Genomic DNA, 22,871 nt, shown 5'->3' on the forward strand with positions numbered 1-22,871 from the left:
GCTGCTGCATTCTGGATCCTATTGTTCTAGGATTCAGCTCAGTACATAACAGAAAGCATTCCAGATCTCCCAGAACCTGGCAAGCCTTGAAAGTAGGAGAGCAAAGGGCTCAAAGACAGAGGGCACATAGCAGAACCCATAGAAGAGACGAATGAGGAAGTGGGAGAGACAGAGAGGTGGAGATTCACTCGGGACAATGCCATTATCCAGGACTCAGGGTTCTACAGCCTCTCTGTGAAAAGATATAAATAAAAAGGACGGTTAGAAACCTTCCCTTGTCTTTACTGGGGAACCATCTGGGAGCCACCGACATCATCCTGACAATCTCCAGTGTTCTTGGACTACAACTCCCATCATCCCTTATCATTGGCAATGTTGGCTACTGCTGATGGTATTTGGAGTCCAGCAACACCTGGAGGACCACAGCTTCACAGCTGTAGTTTACCTTGGTGGGTGGTATGTATGCTGGACCTATGTATGGTATTTTTTGGTGCTGCTTGGCAATTGTGATGGAACATAATGGAGGAGGTATGTCTCTTAGGTCAGCCTGTGAGCAGGCATTGTTGCTCATTTGCATACTGTAATCCAATTGGCTAAAAGAAACAAAAAAACACCAGTAGCAGAAACAGAGCTGAGTATGGTAGATAAGTGGCAATTTCTTGCCAGTAAATAGGTCTTATATACCTTATGCCTATGTAATGCTTAAATAGAACTGGCACAATGCAACAATTTTTGTTCACCTATTATGCTCAACTCAGCTGAACTCACCACCCTCCCTCTGTGAATTAAGTGTCTATTCCTTTCTTTCCATCACTCCTTCCTTCTCTTCTTCCTGGGGGGAAGCAATTAGTGTTTGTGGAACTGCTGGGCAATGCTGTTATATTGAAGGTAAGTAATTCAGTCCTTATTCTGTTCTCCATGATAACTGGAATGGCAAAGGTTTAATTATAGCTGTGGTTTGTGTAACCCCCTCCCTAAAGTAGCTTCCTTTTCCTTTATTCCCCTGATCACAATTAGTTGTTTGTTTGTTTTATAAAAGCAATCCAAAGCAACTTGGAACAACAAAAGAACAACACATACTCTCAAAGCAACAGAAAACAGTTGCTATTTGGTTGCTCCCTTTTTCTAACAGAAAAATGATTCCAATTATTTATTTGTTTGTTTATTTTACATGCTGCCCTTTATTAACAGGTCTCAGCGCAGTTTACAGAATAAAATACAAGATAAAACACAAGTAAATAATTAAACCCAAACAACAAAACAATAACTGCCCCCCTTCCCGCAGCACTTTAAATCTGGGCCAATTAGCTAATTGGACTTACTCCCACTTTTTTGTATAGGATAGTAGCATAATTTTCCAGGGACACTTCATCAGATTCAATAAGCATTATCCTTAACTATAAACAAAAACATACACAAATATGTCATACACAAACACACGGGAGAGACAGACAAAGTTTAACATGACGATGGATTATATTCATGTGTTTTGCAAAAGGTTTTGTGATGAGATAAGCTAATGACATTTATGGGTTTGTTTTCTTTAGAAGCTCATGTTGACATGGCAGCACTGAGGGGACAGAACAAGACTTTTTCAGCCTCGCAATGAGTTAGCTAAAATAGCCAGATCTGGACCCAGAGATGATTCTGTATGTTTAGAAGCAAAATGTCGAGACACGCTTTGGCTTGGCTCCCCATAAAGAGACAGAGTGTGTGTAAACAGTTCCTCAGATCTGTATAATGAAACCCTCAAAATCGGTGCTTCTTCTGAATGAAAATAATCATGTCAACATGGTGTCCTTTTGTCATCATAGCATCATAGTAAAAGCTTTTCAGTGCGGAAAATGGTGCCACCTAGTGGCCCTGACCAAACATTCACTCTAGTTTTTGTTTTTATTATATTACACAGCATCACCATAAAGAGTGGTGTTCTGCATGCCCTTTTCTCATTGGCTGCACAAACTAGCTCAGTGTCACTGGGGAAGATACTGTTATTTGCAAAAGCCCTTTCTTTAGCAAGCATGCCAAAGTACATGTGGCTGTAATTGGTTTTTGTTGTTTAGTCATTTAGTCTTGTCCGACTCTTCGTGACCCCCTGGACCAGAGCACGCCAGGCACTCCTGTCTTCCACTGCCTCCTGCAGTTTGGTCAAACTCATGCTGGTAGCTTCGAGAACACTGTCCAACCATCTCGTCCTCTGTCGTCCCTTTCTAATTGGTTTTAGTAGTTTTTAAATTCAGAATTTAAATGTGCTGGTGGGATGTGGGTAATAAATGGTGGGTAATAAATGTGGTATGTATGTCATAATCAGCAGCATTGCTTTGAGCTTAACATTATCACCAAATTGCTGAGATCAAACTAGGGGGTCAGTTCAAAAGTAAAGGGTTGGCCCTTTATTTATTAAAAAAAATAAATTGCATTTTCAAAAACAGGAACAGAGCATATTTAGCCCCCCTCCCCTCCCCCTGTCCCACTTACAACTTCATACCAAATACAGCATGCATACTTCTACCTTTAATAACAATTTTCTTAGAAGGAACACCATATTTTCATAGTCATGTAGTCATAATACTTCCAAGGATTCCTCAGGACAACAACAGTTTTCTCTCAAAAGGAGACCTACCTAAGGCTTAATGAAATACAGTGGTACCTCAGGTTACATACACTTCATGTTACATACGCTTCAGGTTACAGACTCCGCTCACCCAGAAATAGTGCTTCAGGTTAAGAACTTTGCTTCAGGATGAGAACAGAAATCGGGTTCCGGCGGCGCGGCGGCAGCAGGAGGCCCCATTAGGTAAAGTGGTGCTTCAGGTTAAGAACAGTTTCAGGTTAAGAACGGACCTCCGGAACGAATTAAGTACTTAACCTGAGGTACCACTGTACCGACACTGCACTTTAGCTTGCGAGAGCATTTATGCTCAACTAGGCTGGTTGCAGCAGAAACATTAGGCTAACCTCACAGCACATTCCAAAGTAGACTAGAACACGGCTGCAGACTAGCTCTCTCATAAACTCAGAGTTACAAATTTCTTTCCTCTTTAGTTGTCTAGGGAAGGGGGGGCACATACACAGGATTTATTTTTTATTTTCTCTCTTTTCTTTCTACCACTTGGAGAAGACTCTCCTTTGGAGCCTCTCTCAAATAACAAACATTGGCACACCTCATTCTCATATTTGTCTTGTTTAAGATTGATAAGGCCCAACATGGCTTCCTTAGATTAAATTTTTGAAGCAAAATTGCATTATTATTTTTTAGATGGCACATTTAAGATAGGCAGCCACTGGATGTTACCCAAGGCCAATTTAAACACAGGAAATTGTTTCTTAAACACAAATTGAAGGGGTCTGTCAGAGTCCAGGCGGGAAGTAAGCGTCAATTGGGCTTCCTTCTCGCTGGGAGTCCTAGGACGTGTCTCTTTTGACAGGGGTGCACCCATTTTCTATGACTGACAATCTCTGAAAGGAGAACCTAGAAAAAACTCCTTAATCTCTGCCCGGGAACCCACAGCAACCTTCCTGCCTCTTACAATCTGAATTCAGAGTTCCTACTGAACGCTTGCACACTTGCAATGTCAGATCGGAACTCAGAAACACAAAAAGGGGAAAAGAAATTGGTGCCCTTGCCTTCTCTGTTCACAGGTCATCTCTAACAAAGATCGCCATGGCAGGGGTGCGGCTGCGCATGGGAGTTATAGTTTTCAGTACAGAGGGAAGTACACAACCTTCTCTGGACGACCACCGAAGGATTAGGTGAGCATCTAGAATTAAAGGGGAAGAGACACACAAGACCCTCCTCTGGGCAACTCCAATGGATTCGGGTCTGTGGTGAAAATTAGATGATGGGAAAGGGAGGGAGAAAGTTTAGATCTGAAGGAAGGAAAGGAAGAGTTAAAGAATTTTGGCTGCTGTGGTTTAGAGAACCCAACCCACTACCCGTGTTTCCTATTTATACTCACTTTCAGTTGCGCTGTCCTGGCGATCCCAGGATCTCTTGATTCGTTGTTTAAGGCCGGCCAGATTGAGCTTTGTTTCCTCTGGTTAACCCCACTGGACTATGTCTATGCTGGTTCTTGAAATAGTCAGTAAACATTATCCATTCCTCCTTATATTCCTTGTCTTTGTTTTCTCTTATCCTGTTCGTCAGACCAGCCAGTTCAGCGTATTCAAACATTTTACACTGCCATTCTTCCTTAGTGGGTACTATACCGTATTTTTCGCTCTATCGCTCTATAGCACGCACTTTCCCCCCTCCAGAAATGAAGGGGAAATGTGTGTGCATCCTATGGAGCGAAGGCAGGCCTGAAGCCTGAAGCCCGGGGAGCGCAGTGCCAACTCCCACTGCGCTCCCCGGGCTTCAGGCAGCTATCCGCAAACCTTCGGAGCGCTCCCCCAGCCCGCAAGCTCCGGGAGCGGTGGCAAGGCTGCGCAACCTTGCCTCCCCTCCCGGACCTGTTATGGCGGCTGGGGTCGGGGGAAGCTCGGGCTTCCCCCGCCCCAGCCCCGCGGCTAAAAATGAAGCCGCTCGCAGCCTCTCCCGGCTGGAGAGGTTGTGCGTGGCTAAAGAGGAAGCCAAAACAGCCAGCGGGATGGATCCCGCTGGCTGTCTTGGCTTCTTTGCTCTTTGAGGCTGGGGGGGGGGATAATTCCCCCCTTTATTCCCCCCCCCTAAAAACAAGGTGCGCCCTATGCTCCGGTGTGCCCTACGGAGCAAAAAATACGGTACTTGTTCTCCACCTTTGTTGCCAATAAGGTTCTAGCTGCGGTGGTGGCATATAGTAGTAAACTTTTTGTTTTGGGGTGGAATGAGGGCCTAGGTTACTTCTGTCTCCAACGGAAACGTGGTAGGTTTGTTGTAATCAGCAACACAGCATTGAGCTTAACATTATCACCAAATTGCTGAGATCAGTCTAGAGGGGTCATTTCAAAAGCAAAGGGTTGGCCCTTTATTTCTCAGTCGACTCGCCCACGGAGAGCAGGAGGTTTGGGGAGCTGAGCAGAGAATGCCACTCCTTCTCATTGTGCCAGTTCCACTGCTTGCTTGCTTGCTCACCCAGAGAGCAGAAGTTACAAAAGGCAGCAACAACAGAGAGGAACCATGAGGCTGATCTGCGTTCCATGGAGGTTAACTGTGGCCCCTGGCAGGTACCTGACGATGTCGGACTCTGATGCCGTCTCTGCTTATAACACATCCATCTCTTTGCTTTGCTGTCAAGGCCTGTTGTTTTGAAGGATTGCTCTGCAAGAGCAGCCAAGTTGGCTGGCTGATAATAGACCCTGCACTCCCTGTCTCTAACACACACACACACACACCGCCCTAGGCAGCTCCCTCCTCCAGCCCTCATCCCCATCTCTGTCCAGGAGACAGGAGTTGCAAGCATGTGAATCCAGGGCAGGCTTTTGCTACCAGCCATGGCCATCATAAAACCCAGAGCAGGGCCGTAGCTAGGGGGTGGTGAGGTGGGCCCCTGCCAGGGGCGTAGGCTGTTGGGAGGTGGGGCACAAAATCGGCTAAAAATATGTCTGTAAATAAAAGTGTTGATTATTGCCTCATAAGAAAAGGTTTTAAATAGAGGGTGGGGCAGCGTGTTGGAGGGGAGGCGGAAGAAGAGCCAATTTGTCAGTGGCTAGGGGGTGCAATCTGGACAATTCTGCCAGGGGCGCAAGATCACCTAGCTGCAGCTCTGGCCCAGAGGGGTGTTATGTACTGAGTTGAATAGGATCCAAAATACAGCAGTCTGATTGGTCCTAGAACAATAGGATCCAGAATGCAGCAGTCTGATTGGTCCTAGAACAGTAGGCTCCAGAATGCAGCAGTCTGATTGGTCCACAGGAGCCACCCAATCCAGCTCCAGGTGGAAGTGAATCCGCAACCTGATTGGCCTACAGGTAAATCCTGGAATTAGCCAATCACATGGGGCCCATTGTGTAAATAACGTATATAAAGCAGACATCCTGGGGGAACTTCCATTCCTCCTCACCACTATGAGCTGAATAAAGAGCATGAAATCCACTCTCGACTCTGAGTATATTTCAGGGGTAAGTGGCAATTTGCAAAGGGGAGGTTGTGTTTTCCCTCTTGCTCTGTGGGGCTGAGGTTTTGCTTCCCGGTGTTCCTCATCTCCAAACACCCTCCTTTAGCAACAGGCCCCCAGGGAAAAGGTCACAGGCCTGCCAGGCTATTTCTAGCCGAGGCTGGAGGGAGAAAGCTCCCTAATACTATCTTTAGCTATTAGGCCTTTGCCAGAAAGGAACATGTGCACTCCGGGTTGTCGCGAATGGCTGCCTGCAGCTGTCATTCTGCCCGTAAAGGGGCACCGGTTGGCCTGGAGGGTTGAAGTGGGTGGGTGGGGGACGCCGTATAAATAGCGCGAGCCTGGCCGTTCTGGGGCGTGGGTGGCTCAGGGCAGGGTTTTGAGCTTGACTTTCTGAGTGCAGCCTTCTTTTTCCAGCGGAGCAATGCCAACCCACCGGCTTGTGATCGTGAGGCACGGCGAGAGCACCTGGAACCAGGAGAACCGTTTCTGCGGCTGGTTTGACGCTGAGCTGAGCGACAAGGGGAAGGAGGAAGCCCAGCGGGGGGCCAAGGCAGTCAAGGATGCGGGCTACGAGTTCGACATCTGCTACACCTCGGTGCTGAAGAGGGCCATCCGCACCCTCTGGTACATCTTGGACGGCACCGACCAGATGTGGCTGCCCGTGATTCGCACCTGGCGCCTGAACGAGCGCCACTATGGGGGCCTGACGGGCCTCAACAAGGCCGAGACCGCAGCCAAGCATGGAGAAGAGCAGGTCAAGATCTGGAGGCGCTCCTACGACATCCCACCACCCCCCATGGATGAAAAACACGATTACTATCAAATCATCAGCAAGGTCAGTGCTGGGTATGAAACTCTGGAGAGAGAGAGCATACCCTCCAACGTTTCTCAGATGAAAATAGGGACGTCCTATTCAATAATAATAATAATAATAATAATAATAATAATATATAATAATATCCCGCCCATCTGATTGGGTTGCCCCAGCCACTCTGGGGGGCTTCCAGCATACATAAAAGCAGAATAAAACTTTAAACATTAAAAAAAACCTTCCCTTTACAGTGCTACATTCAGATGTGTTCTAAAGGTTGTACAGTGGTGCCTTGGGTTACAGACGCTTCAGGTCGCAGACTCCGCTAACCCAGAAATAGTACCTCGGGTTAAGAACTTTGCTTCAGGATGAGAACAGAAATTGTGCGGCGGCAGCAGGAGGCCCCATTAGCTAAAGTGGTACCTCAGGTTAAGAACAGTTTCAGGTTAAGAACGGACCTCCAGAATGAATTAAGTTCTTAACCCGAGGTACCATTATATTTCATTGGCTCACAGGTCGCATACCCTCCCAACATTTCTCTGACGAAAATAGGGATGTCCTAAGGAAAAGTGGGACATTCCAGGATAAAATCAGAAACCGGGATGGCTTCTGCAAATCCAGGGCTGTCCCTGGAAAATAGGGACACTTGGAGGATCTGAGAGAGCTAGTTTGGCATAGTGGTTGAGAGCATTGGCTAGAATTTGGAAAACTCAGGTGCAAATCCCCATTCAGCCATGAAGCTCACTGGGCGATCTTGGGCCATCAGTCACTCTCTCCCAGCACAACCTACCTCTCAGGGTTGTTGTGAGAATAACATGGGGGGTGCATGTTACTCTGAGCTCCTTGCAGGAAAGGTGGGATATAAATGTAATAAACAGATGGAGAGGAACTGTTTTGCTGCAGATAGTCCAAAACCCTTGAGGACATGATGGGTGTTGATTTTTGCAGAGCAATGAAGGCAGAGCCCGTAACACAGGCTTGGTGAACCTGTGGCTTTCCAGATGTTAGTGCACTACAGCTTCCATCATCTCAGAAATGACCAGACTGATGGGAGTTGCAGTCCAGCAACATCTGGAGGGCCACAGGTTTCCTACACTTGCAGTGAGAGGCTAGTTTTTGTTTTGTTTTTTACTTGCCTGTTGCGATAGGAGAAAATTGCCTTGCATTTTACTCAACATGCAGAAATGGTACATAAAAGTCATCATCAACAGCACTGTCCTTTCATTTATATAAAATAAAACTATACTCAAGGTGACATACAATAGGGGGGGAATACATAATTACAAATATAAACAATAAATAACGTGCATCAAAAAGTACACAACAAAATCGATAAGTTTCCACATAAACTATAAATCATAAGATATTAAAATGTAGCTACAAAAAAATTAACATTAATAACAGCAAGAAAAACGCCCAAACAATACCCTCGCTGGTGACCAGTGAGATGGGGTTATGTTGCAAGAAAGGCTGACATAATGACCTTTGTGGCACAGAAGGGAATTCTTTGGTTGGTGAGACGTCTTCTGTGGTTCTGCAGCTGAGATGCTTTGTCTGGCTACGATGCTCTTCCGGTAGCTTCATGGTAGAGGGTTTGGCTTCTGCAAAAATAGGGCCACTTGAGGAACGTGCTTGGATAAAACAGCTGAAGAGCTTGAGGATCTCCCTGGCTGCTGTACTGAGCCCATGAAAGCTTCTTCAAGGACTGAAAAGGAAGCCTGTCTGTGCTGCTGTCCCTTGTTTCTCTCGTGTCTGACTCCATTGGGACAAAGCAACTTTCTGCCAGCTTATGTGGTGAAAGACCCATTGAGTTACCCTCCCTTTCCCACTTGCCGCACACCATGCCAGTTTGCTGCTTCCACATATTTAATATACAAAGCTGTCTTCCGCTGAATGAGGCTGTCTGCGGATCCAGTTTAGTGCTGTCTACTCTGACTGGCAGAGACTCTCCCTGGTCTCAGGCTGAAGGTATTTCCCATCTTGGAGATCCAGCCTCCTTGGTGGACTAGTCCACCCCTAGCACTCCTACTCTATGCAGGCAGTCCAGAGCTAGAGCAGCCCCAACATATGGCTGTCCAGCTTCAACTTCCAGCAAGCAGTGCTCATCACCCCTCTAGGTCACTGGCACCGTGGTTGAACTACTGTTACTATTAAGAGCCCGTCTTCCTGTAATCTTTTACACACACACACACACACAAATTAAGTTTAAGTTAAGTTTTCTAAATTACATTTCAAAATACTCATTTACACAACCTTAAATCAATGACTTCCCTCCGTCTCGTTCCGTGGTTCATTTTGCATACCATACACCCCTGCATAAAACCATTCAGTAATCTATTGTTACACCATCAAAACTTATTTACACTGTTGAAATTATCTTAATGCCACCCGTGTTTTTAAATGTACAGTCTTCCCCCATATAATCAGTAAACATTTTCCAGTCTTCTTTAAACTTATATTCTTCTTGTTCTCTTATTCTATATGTTAAGTCTGCAAGCTGCGCCTATCCCATCAGTTTAAGTTGCCATTGCATATGCTTTTCCAATGCACTTTGCTCACATCTACACCATACATTTAAAGCACATGACTTACCCCAAAGAAGTCTGCTGAGGGTGCTGGGAATTGTAGCTCCATGAGGGGTAAACTACTGTTCCCATTATTATTTGGGATAAGCCAAGTGATGATGGGAGTTGGGGTCCATTCTGCTTTAATTCTGCAGGCTAGCCTTCAGCAAGATATCCCATGGAAAACCACCAGCAGTGATCTGAAAGGCTTTCTTCATTCCCCTCCAGCAGATCTGCTAACTTTGTGACTATTAGGTTCTCCTTCCCAGTGGCATATCCCTTTCCTATTATTATTATTATTATTATTATTATTATTATTTATATGCCACCCTATACCCAGAGGTCTCAGGGCGGTTCACAGAAAAGATCACAACATATATAATCAGAATAAAAACGACAACCCAATAACATATCCACCCACCCCAGAAAAGAGCCACATTTTAAAAGGGTATAAGATGTCAAACAGATCAAAGGCCTGGTTAAAAAGGAACGTTTTTGCCTGGCACCTAAAGGTGTATTATGAACTTCCCTGGGGAGAGCATTCCACAGACGGGGAGCCACCGCAGAGAAGGCCCTTTCTCGTATTGCCACCCTCCTGACCTCTCGAGGAGGAGGCACACGAAGGGGGGCCTCAGAAGATGATCTCAGGCTCCAGGTAGATTCATATGGAAAGAGGCAGTCCTTGAGGTATTAATGAAGACCCTCATGATAGTGAAGAGCCTTATATCCCAGACCTCCATAGCCTTTACTTTTAACTGGTCTGAGAGTCACCTCTGATAACTGGGAACTATATACAGGCCCTTTTGAAGGCTCCCAAAGAGCCATTGACAATGTAGTCAAGCCCAGAATTACTATCCAGCCCTTTGCCAGATTTCTGAGCACCTAAAGTTGGGATGAACCACAATGGGCAGAGACTACAGGCCACCAAGGATGCTCTATGTGCTCCTGCCAACCAGTTGGTCCACCTAGAAGCTCCTGGGGTCGGGCCTATAACTGTCAACGTTTCCCCTTTTTAAAGGGAAATTCCCTTATTCCGAATAGGATTCCTCGCAAGAAAAGGGAAAAGTTGACAGCTATGGTTGGGCCAGATCTCTTAAGCCTCCCCGCTCTAGTCCAGAATTTACCATTGTTTTCCCCACTGCACTATCCAGGCACGGCGCTATGCTGGTTTGAAGTCGGGGGATCTTCCTTCTTGTGAGAGCCTCAAGGACACCATTGCCCGTGCCCTGCCCTTCTGGAATGACGAGATTGCGCCCCAGATCAAAGCTGGCAAGAGGGTGCTTATTGCTGCCCATGGCAACAGCCTTCGGGGAATTGTCAAGCACTTGGAAGGTAAGGGGCTACCTTGCATCACCTGCCAGCCTGCATCTCATGTATTCTTGCGTTTTCCCATCCTCTCTGTCTCATAACTTGCATAGGGCATTTTTGCTCAATTATGGGCAAAAGGCCACTTCCATTCATTTGGTTTTTAGCTTCTACATGAACATTGCAACTGATTGGGGTAGCGTACAGTATTTAAGCCTTGTGGGGGGAGGGAAAGGTTCAGCTTTCTTTTTAAAAGTCAAGTTTTCGGTCCTCAGCTATAAATCTCAGGAGCCAGAGAAGGCTCTGAGCAGGATTTCCGGTTATTTGGGAAAGAGCTTTGATAATCTGCAAAATTACCCACCCCCTACTTTGGCTGACCAGAGGGAGAAATAATTATGCAAAATTGCCACATTTTTTTGCAAATTATAAAAGTATATCGTTTACAAAGCTCTTGCTCTCACAGAATTTAAGTTAGCCTGGTGCTGAATTGTGGTCGTAGTCTTTTTTTTTAAAAAAAATGTAAACCTGCCCTGGAGACTATGGTTTGGGCTTGAGCACAAAGCTCATTCATTATAAGGAAGCAGGGGATTCTGTGAAGGCGCTAAGAACATAGGAAACTGCTTTATACCGAGCTAGGCCATTGGTCCATATAGCTCAGTATTGTGGACACCCATTGGCTGTGGCTCTCCAGGGTTTCAGATGGGCGCTTTCCCATCTCTGCCTGGAAATGAACTGAACTGCGGATCTTCCGCATGCAAGACGCGGGGGGGGGGGGGGGTCAGCTTTCAGCTCCTCCGCTGCTGCAGTTCAGTATTGCCACTCGAGTCCCAGCAGCGTTTTGCCCTTGCAGCTCCACAGTCCGATCTAGCAGGGATGCTCGTGGGGTATTTGTGAGGCCAGGGTACCAGAGAAGACGCCTGGGGCCGTCATGAAAAACCTGTATCGCTTTACAGGTGACCTTTAGTGGGGCAGAGTGCCAGCTCCCTGGCTTCTGAGCTATGTGCTCTATATCCTTCCCACTTTAACCTGCATGGTTTCAGTGCCTCCTTGAAAAAAACCCAAATTCTCTCTGCCGGAAGCATTGCTGAGAAGCACGCAGCATCCTTTGCCAGTTCCATTGATTCAGAAGTGATGGTTCTGCACACATGATTTAGTATTTCAGGGTCAGTGGGCCTGGGTTGCTCCTGACCAACCCTATATCCTCAAGCAGCTGATTAAAAGAGCTCTGTGCTCTACGACCTGCAGCCTGCTTGAAGGTTGCGTTGCTATTTCCAGTCCGGAGTCGCGTTACAAGATTTGAGGTTGGCAGAGGTCATGTTCCCAGGCTTGGCTACTGCCATCTCCGTCCCAGGCCCCGCTGGTAGCCTCACCGTCCACCACCTCTGCCCCGAGATTCTGTTTCCCTGACCTCTGTGAATGTGCCCTGTCCCAAAAGGGCACGGGCATACCAAGGAGGCTGCTTACAATTCTAGAGGAAGAGCGGGCAGCATATATTATAGGTCACACAAGCTGGCACTAGCACCTTTGAGCTTCCCTAGTGTCCTCTGCTGGTAGCTGCTGAGACTGCTGGTTTGGGAAGCTTCATATCTTAGGCATTTCCTTGGAGATAGCAATATGCTGCTTGTGTTGGCTGCAGAGAGTCAGTGTGTTGCTTGTTGTGCTTCATTTTAAGCCCAGCACAGAACACATCTCGCTAGACAATTACCGTATTTTTTGCTCTATAAGACTCACTTTTTCCCTCCTAAAAAGTAAGGGGAGATGTGTGTGCGTCTTATGGAGCGAATGCAGGCTGCGCAGCTATCCCAGAAGTCAGAACAGCAAGAGGGATTGCTGCTTTCACTGCGCAGCGATCCCTCTTGCTGTTCTGGCTTCTGAGATTCAGAATATTTTTTTTCTTGTTCTCCTCCTCCAAAAACTAGGTGCGTCTTATGGTCTGGTGCGTCTTATAGAGCGAAAAATACGGTATCTATGTGGATTTAAAAAAAGAAGAAAATTAAGCCACAGGGGTTAATACTTTCCAGAGGAGCAGCTTTTACAGGATGTTGTAGCAAAGATAACAAACAATCTGGGGTGGCTTTCATGCTAAACCATGATCTAACACTATTATTTATTTATTTATTTATTTATTTATTTATTTATTTATTTATTATACCCCACCCATCTGGCTGGGAGAAACCAACAGAATATTCTGTTGGCGGCTCCCAACAGAATATTAAAACTACGACAAAGCATCAAACATTAAAAACTTCCCTAAACAGGGCTGCCTTCAGATGTCTTCTAAAAGTCAGATAGTTGTTTATTTCCTTGGCATTTGATGGGAGGGCATTCCACAGGGCGGGTGCCACTACCGAGAAGACCCTATGCCTGGTTCCCTGTAGCCTCACTTCTCGCAGTGAGGGAACCACCAGAAGGCCCTCGGAGCTGAACGATGGGGGTTGAGATGCTCCTTCAGGTATACTGGGCCAAAGCTGTTTAGGGCTTTAAGAGTTAGCACCAACACTTTGAAATGTGCTTGGAAATGTACTGGGAGCCAATGTAGGTCTTTCAGGACCGATGTTCTGTGGTCACTGTGAGCAAACTTCAGGCTTCCATGTTTCCCCTCCCCTCTCCTCTTGGACGCTGCAAGGAGAACGCTAGAAACATGGTGACACAGAAGAAGAACAGTTTCTATGTGTCCAGACCAGGCATACTTTTTATGTTTGAGGACTGAGCTCCTTCACTGCAAATTATTATTATTATTATTAATAATAATAATAATTTATACCCCACCCATCTGGCTGGGTTTCCCCAGCCACTCTGGGCAACTTCCAACAAAATATTAAAACACAATAGTCTATTAAACATTAAAAGCTTCCCTAAACAGGGCTGCCTTTTTAGGTTTTAGAGCCAAGCGCTGGCTCCTTTTGGCCCCTTCTAGCTCTCCCAGGCAGATATATTGTCGCTTGAGATGGGTGACTAGCCGTCTGTATGTGTGGTTGTTAGGTTGCAAGACACTATCTCTGACAATCGCAGGGCTTTGACAATGCACAGAGGGGGGACCATCTGACCTTGTCTGGTTCACCACATAGGTATGTCTGATGCGGCGATTATGGAGCTCAACCTCCCGACTGGGATTCCCATTGTGTATGAGTTAGACGACAACCTGAAACCTACGAAGCCCATGCAGTTCCTGGGTGATGAAGAGACCGTGCGAAAGGCCATGGAGGCTGTGGCAGCCCAGGGCAAAGTCAAAAAGTGAGAGGAAGCGAGAAGAGGCACTGGTGAAATAAACGTTTGAAAACCCCACTTGCGTGAGTGTGAGATCTGTCAGTCTGAGAGTTCTGCCCAGCAAGAGCAGAGGGAAGAGTACAGTTGGTTTTGGAAATAGGTTCTTATTGTTTAACATTCATTCCCTTGAAAGCCAGTGTGGTAGAGTGGTTAAGAGCGGTAGACTCGTAATCTGGTGAACCGGGTTCGTGTCTCCGCTCCTCCACATTCAGCTGCTGGGTGACCTTGGGCCAGTCGCACTTTTCTGAAGTCTCTCAGCCCCACTCACCTCACAGAGGGTTTGTTGTGGGGGAGGAAGGGAAAGGAGAATGTTAGCCGCTTTGAGACTCCTTTGGGTAGTGATAAAGCAGGATATCAAATCCAAACTCTTCTTCTTCCCTTAATTATGGTTGAATCCACAATAGGGCCTATTGGTGCTGTTGGGGCATTGCTCTTCCACAATCAGCTGGGTGCAGAATGAAAAGCACGTAATATAGTGCTATATTATCCAGAAATTACGGTACCCTTCATCTTGACCAACATCCTTTTGTAGTGTGTATTCACAAGTAAGTTCTGTTTGCTGAAGCATTTAACCAAAGGCATTCTGCATCTAGGTCCTGCTTTCATTTTTGTTTGCTGTTCAGTGGGGCTGGAGGGATTATTGATTCTTTGTCCCTTAATTAGCTACCTTCTGTTCCCCTGCCCCTATGAATTGGATCTCATAGTTCTCAGCAGTAGAAAACATGCTTTGCAGGCAGAAAGTCCTGGGTTCAATTTCCAGCATATGAAAGACTCCTGTCTGAAACGCTGGAAAGGTGCTGCCAGTCCATGTTGACAATGCCAAGATAGATTGGCAAATAATTTGACTCTGTATAAGGAGCATATTCGCCCTGCCTCACCACCTTCTGTGTTTTTTCCCATGGACTTCCTTAGATTCTGGAATTGCACTCAGCAATTAGCTGGGAACAGCTCCCTCACTAAGGGCTTTATCCACATTTCCTCATGTTCCATTGCTTTCCACCAGGGAAAACCACTCTTTAGCTCAATTGGAACAAAGGGCAACACCCGTTTTCTCCGACGTTTTCTCCGATTTAGCACTAAAGAGCAGGTTTTCCCTGGGAAAGGAGTGGGGCAAGGGGAAAACTTCTTGGACCCATGCTTTCTAGCCACAGGACAAGTGTGGACAAGCCCAAAGCATTTGATTTGGACTGGCTCTTTTGACCAAATCAGGCCACCTCCAGTTAGTGAGGCTTTGGAAACTAGGCATTCCAAGAACAATTATTGCTCTGGCATTTCAGTAGGTTGGAAACTTATTCCAGAGCGCCGCCACCTCAGAGGAATGCCTCTTTCTTTGCTGCCATTGTTTCCCCAGTTTAAATCGGTTGACAGTAATCATAGCTTTCTAGTGTGTTTGTCTGGTTGAATAATCACCTTAACGCGCCAGCTTTTGTGAGTCACTGAAACAATGGCTGATAGAGCCCTCAGAAAAGCTTATGTGGAAATTAATAATTCCACCCCCCTTTGCAGCAGGAGTGTGGGTGGTGCTTTGCTTTGGTGGTTATAAGGTCATACTATATATACCCTGCTTGGTAAGGAATAAGAATGTGCCTCAGTAACTGAGGAAGCAGTCTTTCAGTATGTAAGTGAAGGGCCTTAATCCACCAGGGCTACTCCTTAAGAACAGAAGAAAAGTACATTTCGGAGCACAATTCAAAGTGTTGGTGTTGACCTTTAAAGCCCTAAACGCCCTTTGTCCAGTATACCTGAAGGAGCGTCTCCACCCCCATTGTTCTGCCCGGACACTGAGGTCCAGTGCCAAGGGCCTTCTGGCGGTTCCCTCACTGCGAGAAGCCAAGTTACAGGGAACCAGGCAGAGGGCCTTCTCGGTAGTGGCACCCGCCCTGTGGAACTCCCTCCCACCAGATGTCAAAGAGAAGAACAACTACCAGACTTTTAGAAGACATCTGAAGGCAGCCCTGTTTAGGGAAGCTTTTTATGTTTAACAGACCACTGTACAGTGGTACCTCAGGTTAAGTACTTAATTCGTTCCGGAGGTCCGTTCTTAACCTGAAACTGTTCTTAACCTGAAGCACCACTTTAGCTAATGGGGCCTCCCACTGCTGCTGTGCCGCCAGAGCACGATTTCTGTTCTCATCCTGAAGCAAAGTTCTTAACCCGAGATAATATTTCTGGGTTAGCAGAGTCTGTAACCTGAAGCGTATGTAACCTGAGGTACCACTGTATTTTAATACTTTGTTGGAAGCCACCCAGGGTGGCTGGGGAAACCCAGCCAGATGGGCGGGGTATAAATAATAAATGATGATGATGATGATGATGATGATGATGATGGCTGGATCAGGCCAAAGGCTTATGCTAGTCCAGCATCCTTTTCTCATGCTGACCAGCCATATGCCTCTGGGAAGCCTGCAAGCTGGTCCTGAGTGCAACAACACACTCTGCCCAATGTTGCTCCTTAGCAACTGGTATTGCTAAGGAGTTATAACAATAATAACTGGTAGCCTGGAATAGCCTTATGAGACTTCCTTTAAATCAAGCAAAGCTCAAGGGGAGCTGCTTCAATATTGGCTGAAATGGTCTCCAGTAATTGCTTGCAGCCCCATCGCAGTCCTTTTTCTATCCTCCTTGGCAAGCATAAAGTGCAAATTCTTACCACTGGCCACACAATTCTGTCCCTCCCTCCACCTGCTCTGCCTCCTACATCTTTAATGCGGAGGGTGGACGGGATGTCAAGTCTGCGGGATCAACTTTATCCCCCCCCCCCGAAATACTAGGAGAAGTATTAGAAGCCGAGTGCAGAATAATGGCTTAAAATGGGGCTAGACAAGGAAAGGGGCTCCTCTGAGTGCAGGGATTTGCTTTTAGTATTTATTTTTATTTGTTCAACAAGATGCCTATGCCGTTTCGTTAAAAAAACACCCAACAACTTCTAACATAAAATGGTATAAAACATTGATTGGAAATAATGAAAACAAGCTTCAAGATTATAAAATATAAGTAAAAATTAACAGCTTTTTAAAAACAAATGCACATACTCAAACTGCACATTTGGGTAAAGGTAAAGGGACCCCTGACCATTAGGTCCAGTCGTGGCTGACTGTGGGGTTGCAGCGCTCATCTCGCTTTATTGGCCGAGGGAGCTGGCGTACAGCTTCCGGGTCATGTGGCCAGCATGACTAAGCCGCTTCTGGCGAACCAGAGCAGCCCATGGAAACGCCGTTTACCTTCCCGCCGGAGCGGTACCTATTTATCTACTTGCACTTTGACATGCTTTCAAACTGCTAGGTTGGCAGGAGCAGGGACCGAACAACAGGAGCTCACCCCGTCGCAGGGATTCAAACCACTGACCTTCTGATCGGCAAGTCCTAGGCTCTGTGGTTTAACCCACAGCGCCACCCGCTTCCCAAGTGACTAACATAAAATGGTATAAAACATTGATTGGAAATAACAATGAAAACAAGCTTCAAGATTATAAAATATAAGTAAAAATGAACAGCTTTTAAAAACAAATGTACATGCTAAAATTGCACATTTGGGTAGGCCTGCCTAAATAAAATAGGGTGGAAGCCAACTAACATTTACTCAGAGCAGACCTACTGAAATTAATGGTCCTAACGAAGACAATGTTTACTTTCTTGAGTGGATTGAGTCTGAGTAAAACTGAGTTGAATGCTATCCTATATCTATCCATTTCAATGGGCCTGCTCTGAGTAGGACAAGCATTGGATAAAACTCATAGTGTTTAGCAGGTGTCAAAAATGACAACAAAGCGGCCTGCCTAATCTCAACAGGCAAGGAGTTCTAGAGGAGAAGTGTTGCCACACTGAAAGATCAATTTGTCCCAGTCCTTTCACATGAAAATCCATTCCTGGTTTTGATCTCAAGCTTTCTTCATTTCAGCTGCCAAACGGGGTGGGGTGGGGGGAATTGTTGCTACTGTTAAACAATATGGAGTCAGCAGTTCTTGATAATCTACTGCAAATCCCCAGGGATTTACCAGTAGATCTGGATTGATTTTCTTTCTGGAGGAGGGCTTGGTTGCCTACTGGCCAGTACTCTAAAGAAGAACACAGCTGGTTGGCAGGTAAGGGCATTCTGATGCCCAAAGCAGAGCAGAAAATTCGAACACACATAGTCCAGGTGGTTAGTACCATTGAACATGCACAAAAGTGGCACCATCTTCTTTCGGGGACACTGAACATAATGCACACTGCTATGCTGCTTGCCTTGTCCTCCCACAGGGGTAAAAAATCCCCCACCCAAAGAACTGAAGCAGATCTGAAAGTGAATATTTGCTATGGAGCATTTTATGCACGAATCCTTCCATGTTGGAAAAAACTGATGGGAAATGTAGGGGTGGGGGGAGGGCAGGAAGAGAGAGGAGCTGCTGCTGCTGCTGTCATCCCTCAGCATCTGCTGTCTGAGGCAGCCTCCTCACTTCGCCTGATGGTAGGGCCGGCCCAGTATAGGGCAACATGTTTTTGCAGGTCCCACTTTAGTATGTTAGAAAGCTTTGGTTTTTAAAGTGATGGCTTTCCATTTTCTTAACCCAATACAGCAGATTAATTATTTCCCATAATGTCCCATACTTTATGTAACCAGTCAGAAATGTGTAGCGTTTTTTTAAAATCCATGGCCCCAGCAAAACACAAAATGCATGTTTTCTGCAGCAATTAATGAAGTAATACCCAACACCTTCAGAAGCTTATTCCCTGAAGGAGTTTCCCCCTGCGAGCCACATTTATCTCAGGAGGAAATGTTGCAAATGAAGCTAATTTGCATACCAGTGCTTCTTTTGCTTAATTTATTCTTTTTCTTCAGCTAACTGGAGAGAGATGAATTAGCCCTTGGGAATCCTTCTCAGGTCTTCATATGGTTTATGAGATTTTAACAGGCGTTGCTCCCATATTTTTGAGCAGATGTTTATACCCATGAGGGCTAGGAAGTTGGCTGTTTTAAAAAGGAGCCCCTGTGATCTCAGAAGACACAACTTTATACTCAAAATCTGTTTCTGTGCTGCTGCCCAATGGAATATGGGGGGGGGGCAACAGTATGTGGAGCCCGGATCAACAGTAAGGTAAGGGTAAAGGGACCCCTGACCATTAGGTCCAGTCGTGGCCGACTCTGGGGTTGCGGCACCCATCTCGCTTTATTGGCTGAGGGAGACGGCGTACAACTTCCAGGTCATGTGGCCAGCATGACTAAGCCGCTTCTAGCGAGCCAGAGCAGCACACGGAAACGCCGTTTACCTACCCGCCAGAGTGGTACCTATCTATCTACTTGCATTTTGACGTGCTTCCGAACTGCTAGGTTGGCAGAAGCAGGGACCGAGCAACGGGAGCTCACCCTGTCGTGGGGATTCGAACTGCCGATCTTTTGATCAGCAAGCCCTAGGCTCTGTGGTTTAACCCACAGCGCCACCCGCATCCCTTGGGATCAACAGTAAGGCAGGGTAAAAACCAACGATAGCCAGAGCTAACTAATCCTTTTGTCCCCACCTTCCTCCCTGCTGAATTATACAAACATTGAGACTAAGGTGGAGGAAGAGGCTACCTGAGGACAAAATGAACTTGGCTGGGATGTGCACCATTTGCCCTAATGCACCAGCCTCCACTGACTTGTGTGGTCTTCTTGTTTGGTTGGAGCAATTTGTTTTGAATCATTGTCAGGGGTGCCAACTTGAATAAAATATTGGGGGGGGCAGGCAGGTAAGCCCCGCACAATCGATCACACGATGTGACGCACACACATCATTTGAATTGCATTGTTCATTGACTTGGAGCAGGCATAGGCAAACTCCAGATGTTTTGGGACTACAATCCCCATCATCCATGACCACTGGGCCTGTTAGCTAGGGATGATGGGAGTTGTAGTCCCAAAACTTCTGGAGGGCTGAGTTAGCCTATGCTTGACTTGGAGAGAGGCCCCCAAATACAGTGGTACCTTGGGTTACATATGCTTCAGGTTACATACGCTTCAGGTTACAGACTCCGCTAACCCAGAAATATTACCTCAGGTTAAGAACTTTGCTTCAGGATGAGAACAGAAATTGTGCTCTGGCAGTGCGGCGACAGCAGGAGGCCCCATTAGCTAAAGTGGTGCTTCAGGTTAAGAACAGTTTCAGGTTAAGAACGGACCTCCAGAATGAATTAAGTACTTAACCCGAGGTACCACTATACTTTATTAGGAGAGGGTGAAGACCCCTAGGTCCCTAGGAGTTGGCTCCTATGATCACTGTTGCTTTTTCAGGGCTTCCTACTTCCCTGAGCAGTGAGCTTTCCAGGGAAAGCACTAAACCAATGCCAGTAGTCTCCATAGGCTTTGGACTTCAACTCCCATCATTCCAGCCTATTGACCATGCTAGCTGAGGCTGACAGTTGTTGTAGTCCAAAACACATGAAGTCCTCCAGGTTGGCTACCCTGAGTTTGAGTTGAGCAGCCTGCGTTCCTTCCACCAGGGAGGCCGAGGCAGATTTACACATGGTTCCCCGACAGTCACTTGTCCAGACTCAGATCCGCTCAGCTTGAGACCACACACAAGCCAAGCAATTTGTGAACAAGCAGACTACCCAGGCATATAGCATAGCCTCTATTATCCCAAAGAGCCACTGAAACCTAAGGCGCTTCATTAGCATTCAGCTCACAGCTCTTCCCCACTCTCTTTTTTTGTCACACAAATTCCAGCTGTCAAAATCTCCTCATTGCCATCTCTCTCCTCCCCCAGCTCCACTGAGTATTAACATTCCAAAAACTCATTCCAGAGCCGAGGAGAAGCGATTATGTACTATTGTTGTCCTTGCTCGCTTATCAAGTTGTCCAGTCTAAACTGTAGAGATTGAGCCTATTAATGCAGATCAAAGCAACCTTACTCACATTATAACAGGGTCTGTAGCATCTCCTGTAACCTAGAACAGAGCTTCTCAAACTCTCTACCTACAGGGCTGAAATTTATTGAGGCCCACCAATCACAAAATGGATGTTCAGACCTGTCAAAAAAGGATGGCCGGTGGAGGCACAATTGACATAATCAGCCATCAACTACTGACCTGGTTTTCTACTGGTGATATTCCTTGCTGCCATGATTACTGGCTGTTCCTCATCATTGCTACCTGCCACCTTCTTGCCAGGTAGACAGTAAATGAGCAAGAAAGCAGCACTAGCACCTGTTGGTCCTTTTTCTCACCCCCACTGTTGTCTGGGCCAGACCAGAGGCAGGTGAAACCAGCAAGCAGGTTGCAGTGGTGAAGAGAGGAAGCAGGTGCAAGAGGCTTTTGCCTGTGGGTCTCCTAATTCGTTGTGGAGCCTCAGCAGATACCCTGCCTCAATCCTAGGATGCCCTTTGCTCCTCCAATAATAATTTGCCCTGTTACAGTGGTACCTCTAGTTACGAACTTAATTCGTTCTGGAGGTCTGTTCTTAACCTGAAACTGTTCTTAACTAGAGGCGTGCTTCCGCTAATTGGACCTCTTGCTGCCGCTGCGCCGCCAGCAAACGATTTCCGTTCTCATCCTGGGGCAAAGTTCTTAACTCAAGGTAACTCTTCCAGGTTAGCTGAGTTTGTAACCTGAAGCGTTTGTAACCTGAGGTGTTTGTAACTTGAAGTACCACTGTACTTCCATTTCCCTGCATGCCTTAAAGGTAAAGGGACCCCTGACCATTAGGTCCAGTCATGGCCAACTCTGGGGTTGCGGCGCTCATCTCGCTTTATTGGCCAAGGGAGCCGGCAAACAGCTTCTGGGTCATGTGGCCAGCATGACTAAGCCACTTCTGGTGAACCAGAGCAGCGCACGGAAACGCCGTTTACCTTCCCGCTGGGGCGGTACCTATTTATCTACTTGCACTTTGACGTGCTTTCGAACTGCTAGGTGGGCAGGAGCAGGGACCGAGCAATAGGAGCTCACCCTGTCGTGGGGATTCGAACCGCCGACCTTCTGATTGGCAAAATTTTCCAGTTGCACCCAGTGGGAATGAACTGTGTACAGTTGCATAAATGTACTGCTGCCTACCATCAAACAGGAGTTTTCCCACCCTGCAATTGGAAACCAGAGAGGTCTGTATTCTTTACTGTACAATACAGGATCAAATTCCTACTGACTTCTAGACCCACTGAATCCTAGACTCCCTGAAATCAATGGACATAAACTAGCCACATCTATTAATTTAAAGGTGTCTCCTCTGAATGTGACTAGCATTGCATACTACCCATAATGCCACCGAAAAAGCTTTGCAATGTCCCTTTAAGAAAATAAGGAGAGGGGCTTACCATCCCATTACTGGCAGACTCATTCCTCACCCCTGAAAGCCAGCAGGATGGATTCCTTCATGGTCTATGATCTGAAATTTTTGGATACTTTTTACTGGCTCTGAATGTGCAGAGCTGTTGGTGCTCCGTCAAGCACAAATTACTGGCAAAAGCATTCTCTAAAAGTAGCCATTTGGCGCTGCAGGGAAAGGCAGCGGGAGAAGGACTCTGTGAGCACAGCATGATGGGGCTTCATTTATGATGCCTCTGAGTGGGAAGAAGCAGATCCCAGTAGGTGCCATTAAAGCCACATGTTAGCAGCAAATCTGCTAGCATTTAATCTCTGTACCAGCGGGTCACCTGCTGATGAGAAGGATGGAGGGGAAAGGCAGCTGTGGCATTCAGCAAGGTGGATTTGTACAAGCTGTAGCACTGATTTCCCTCCCTCGTCCTGATTGAGAGGATTATTTAATAGTTCTCGCTCCACCTTCCCTAAGGAGAATATTTGAGATCTGTTCCCTACTACTTGTGATCTTGAGGCTCCCCTGCTGTTGGTCAGAATAGACCACATCAGACCAAATCGGACCAACAAGCTGATATGGTACAAGGCATCTTCCAATATTCTTATTACAGTGGTACCTCGGGTT

The 22,871-nt window shown here is 46.5% G+C and overlaps 1 protein-coding gene and 1 long non-coding RNA gene across 2 annotated transcripts; both read left to right on the forward strand.

The window, feature by feature from the left end:
- The first annotated feature begins 509 nt into the window (after positions 1 to 509).
- LOC308574047 lies at positions 510 to 4,083 on the forward strand. Its single transcript, XR_014002317.1, has 2 exons — positions 510 to 888; positions 3,643 to 4,083. It is a non-coding gene; the product is annotated as an uncharacterized lncRNA (long non-coding RNA).
- Positions 4,084 to 6,380: 2,297 nt separating this feature from the next.
- PGAM2 (phosphoglycerate mutase 2) lies at positions 6,381 to 14,003 on the forward strand. The gene is made up of 3 exons (XM_081171844.1): positions 6,381 to 6,873; positions 10,565 to 10,745; positions 13,787 to 14,003. Exons 1-3 carry the CDS (start codon positions 6,460 to 6,462, stop codon positions 13,954 to 13,956), a joined length of 765 nt encoding a protein of 254 aa, XP_081027970.1. The 5' UTR covers positions 6,381 to 6,459; the 3' UTR covers positions 13,957 to 14,003.
- Positions 14,004 to 22,871: the final 8,868 nt, after the last annotated feature.

Source organism: Podarcis bocagei, assembly GCF_964188305.1.
Source record: "Podarcis bocagei genome assembly, chromosome: 15".
Lineage (NCBI taxonomy): Eukaryota > Metazoa > Chordata > Lepidosauria > Squamata > Lacertidae > Podarcis > Podarcis bocagei.

Bases quoted from the DNA above. Each gene is read 5' to 3' on its own strand.
- PGAM2 (XM_081171844.1), top strand. From the start codon at position 6,460: ATGCCAACCCACCGGCTTGTGATCGTGAGGCACGGCGAGAGCACCTGG. The intron at 6,874-10,564 runs GTCAGTGCTGGG...TGCACTATCCAG, and splicing joins ACTATCAAATCATCAGCAAG to GCACGGCGCTATGCTGGTTT. The intron at 10,746-13,786 runs GTAAGGGGCTAC...TTCACCACATAG, and splicing joins AATTGTCAAGCACTTGGAAG to GTATGTCTGATGCGGCGATT.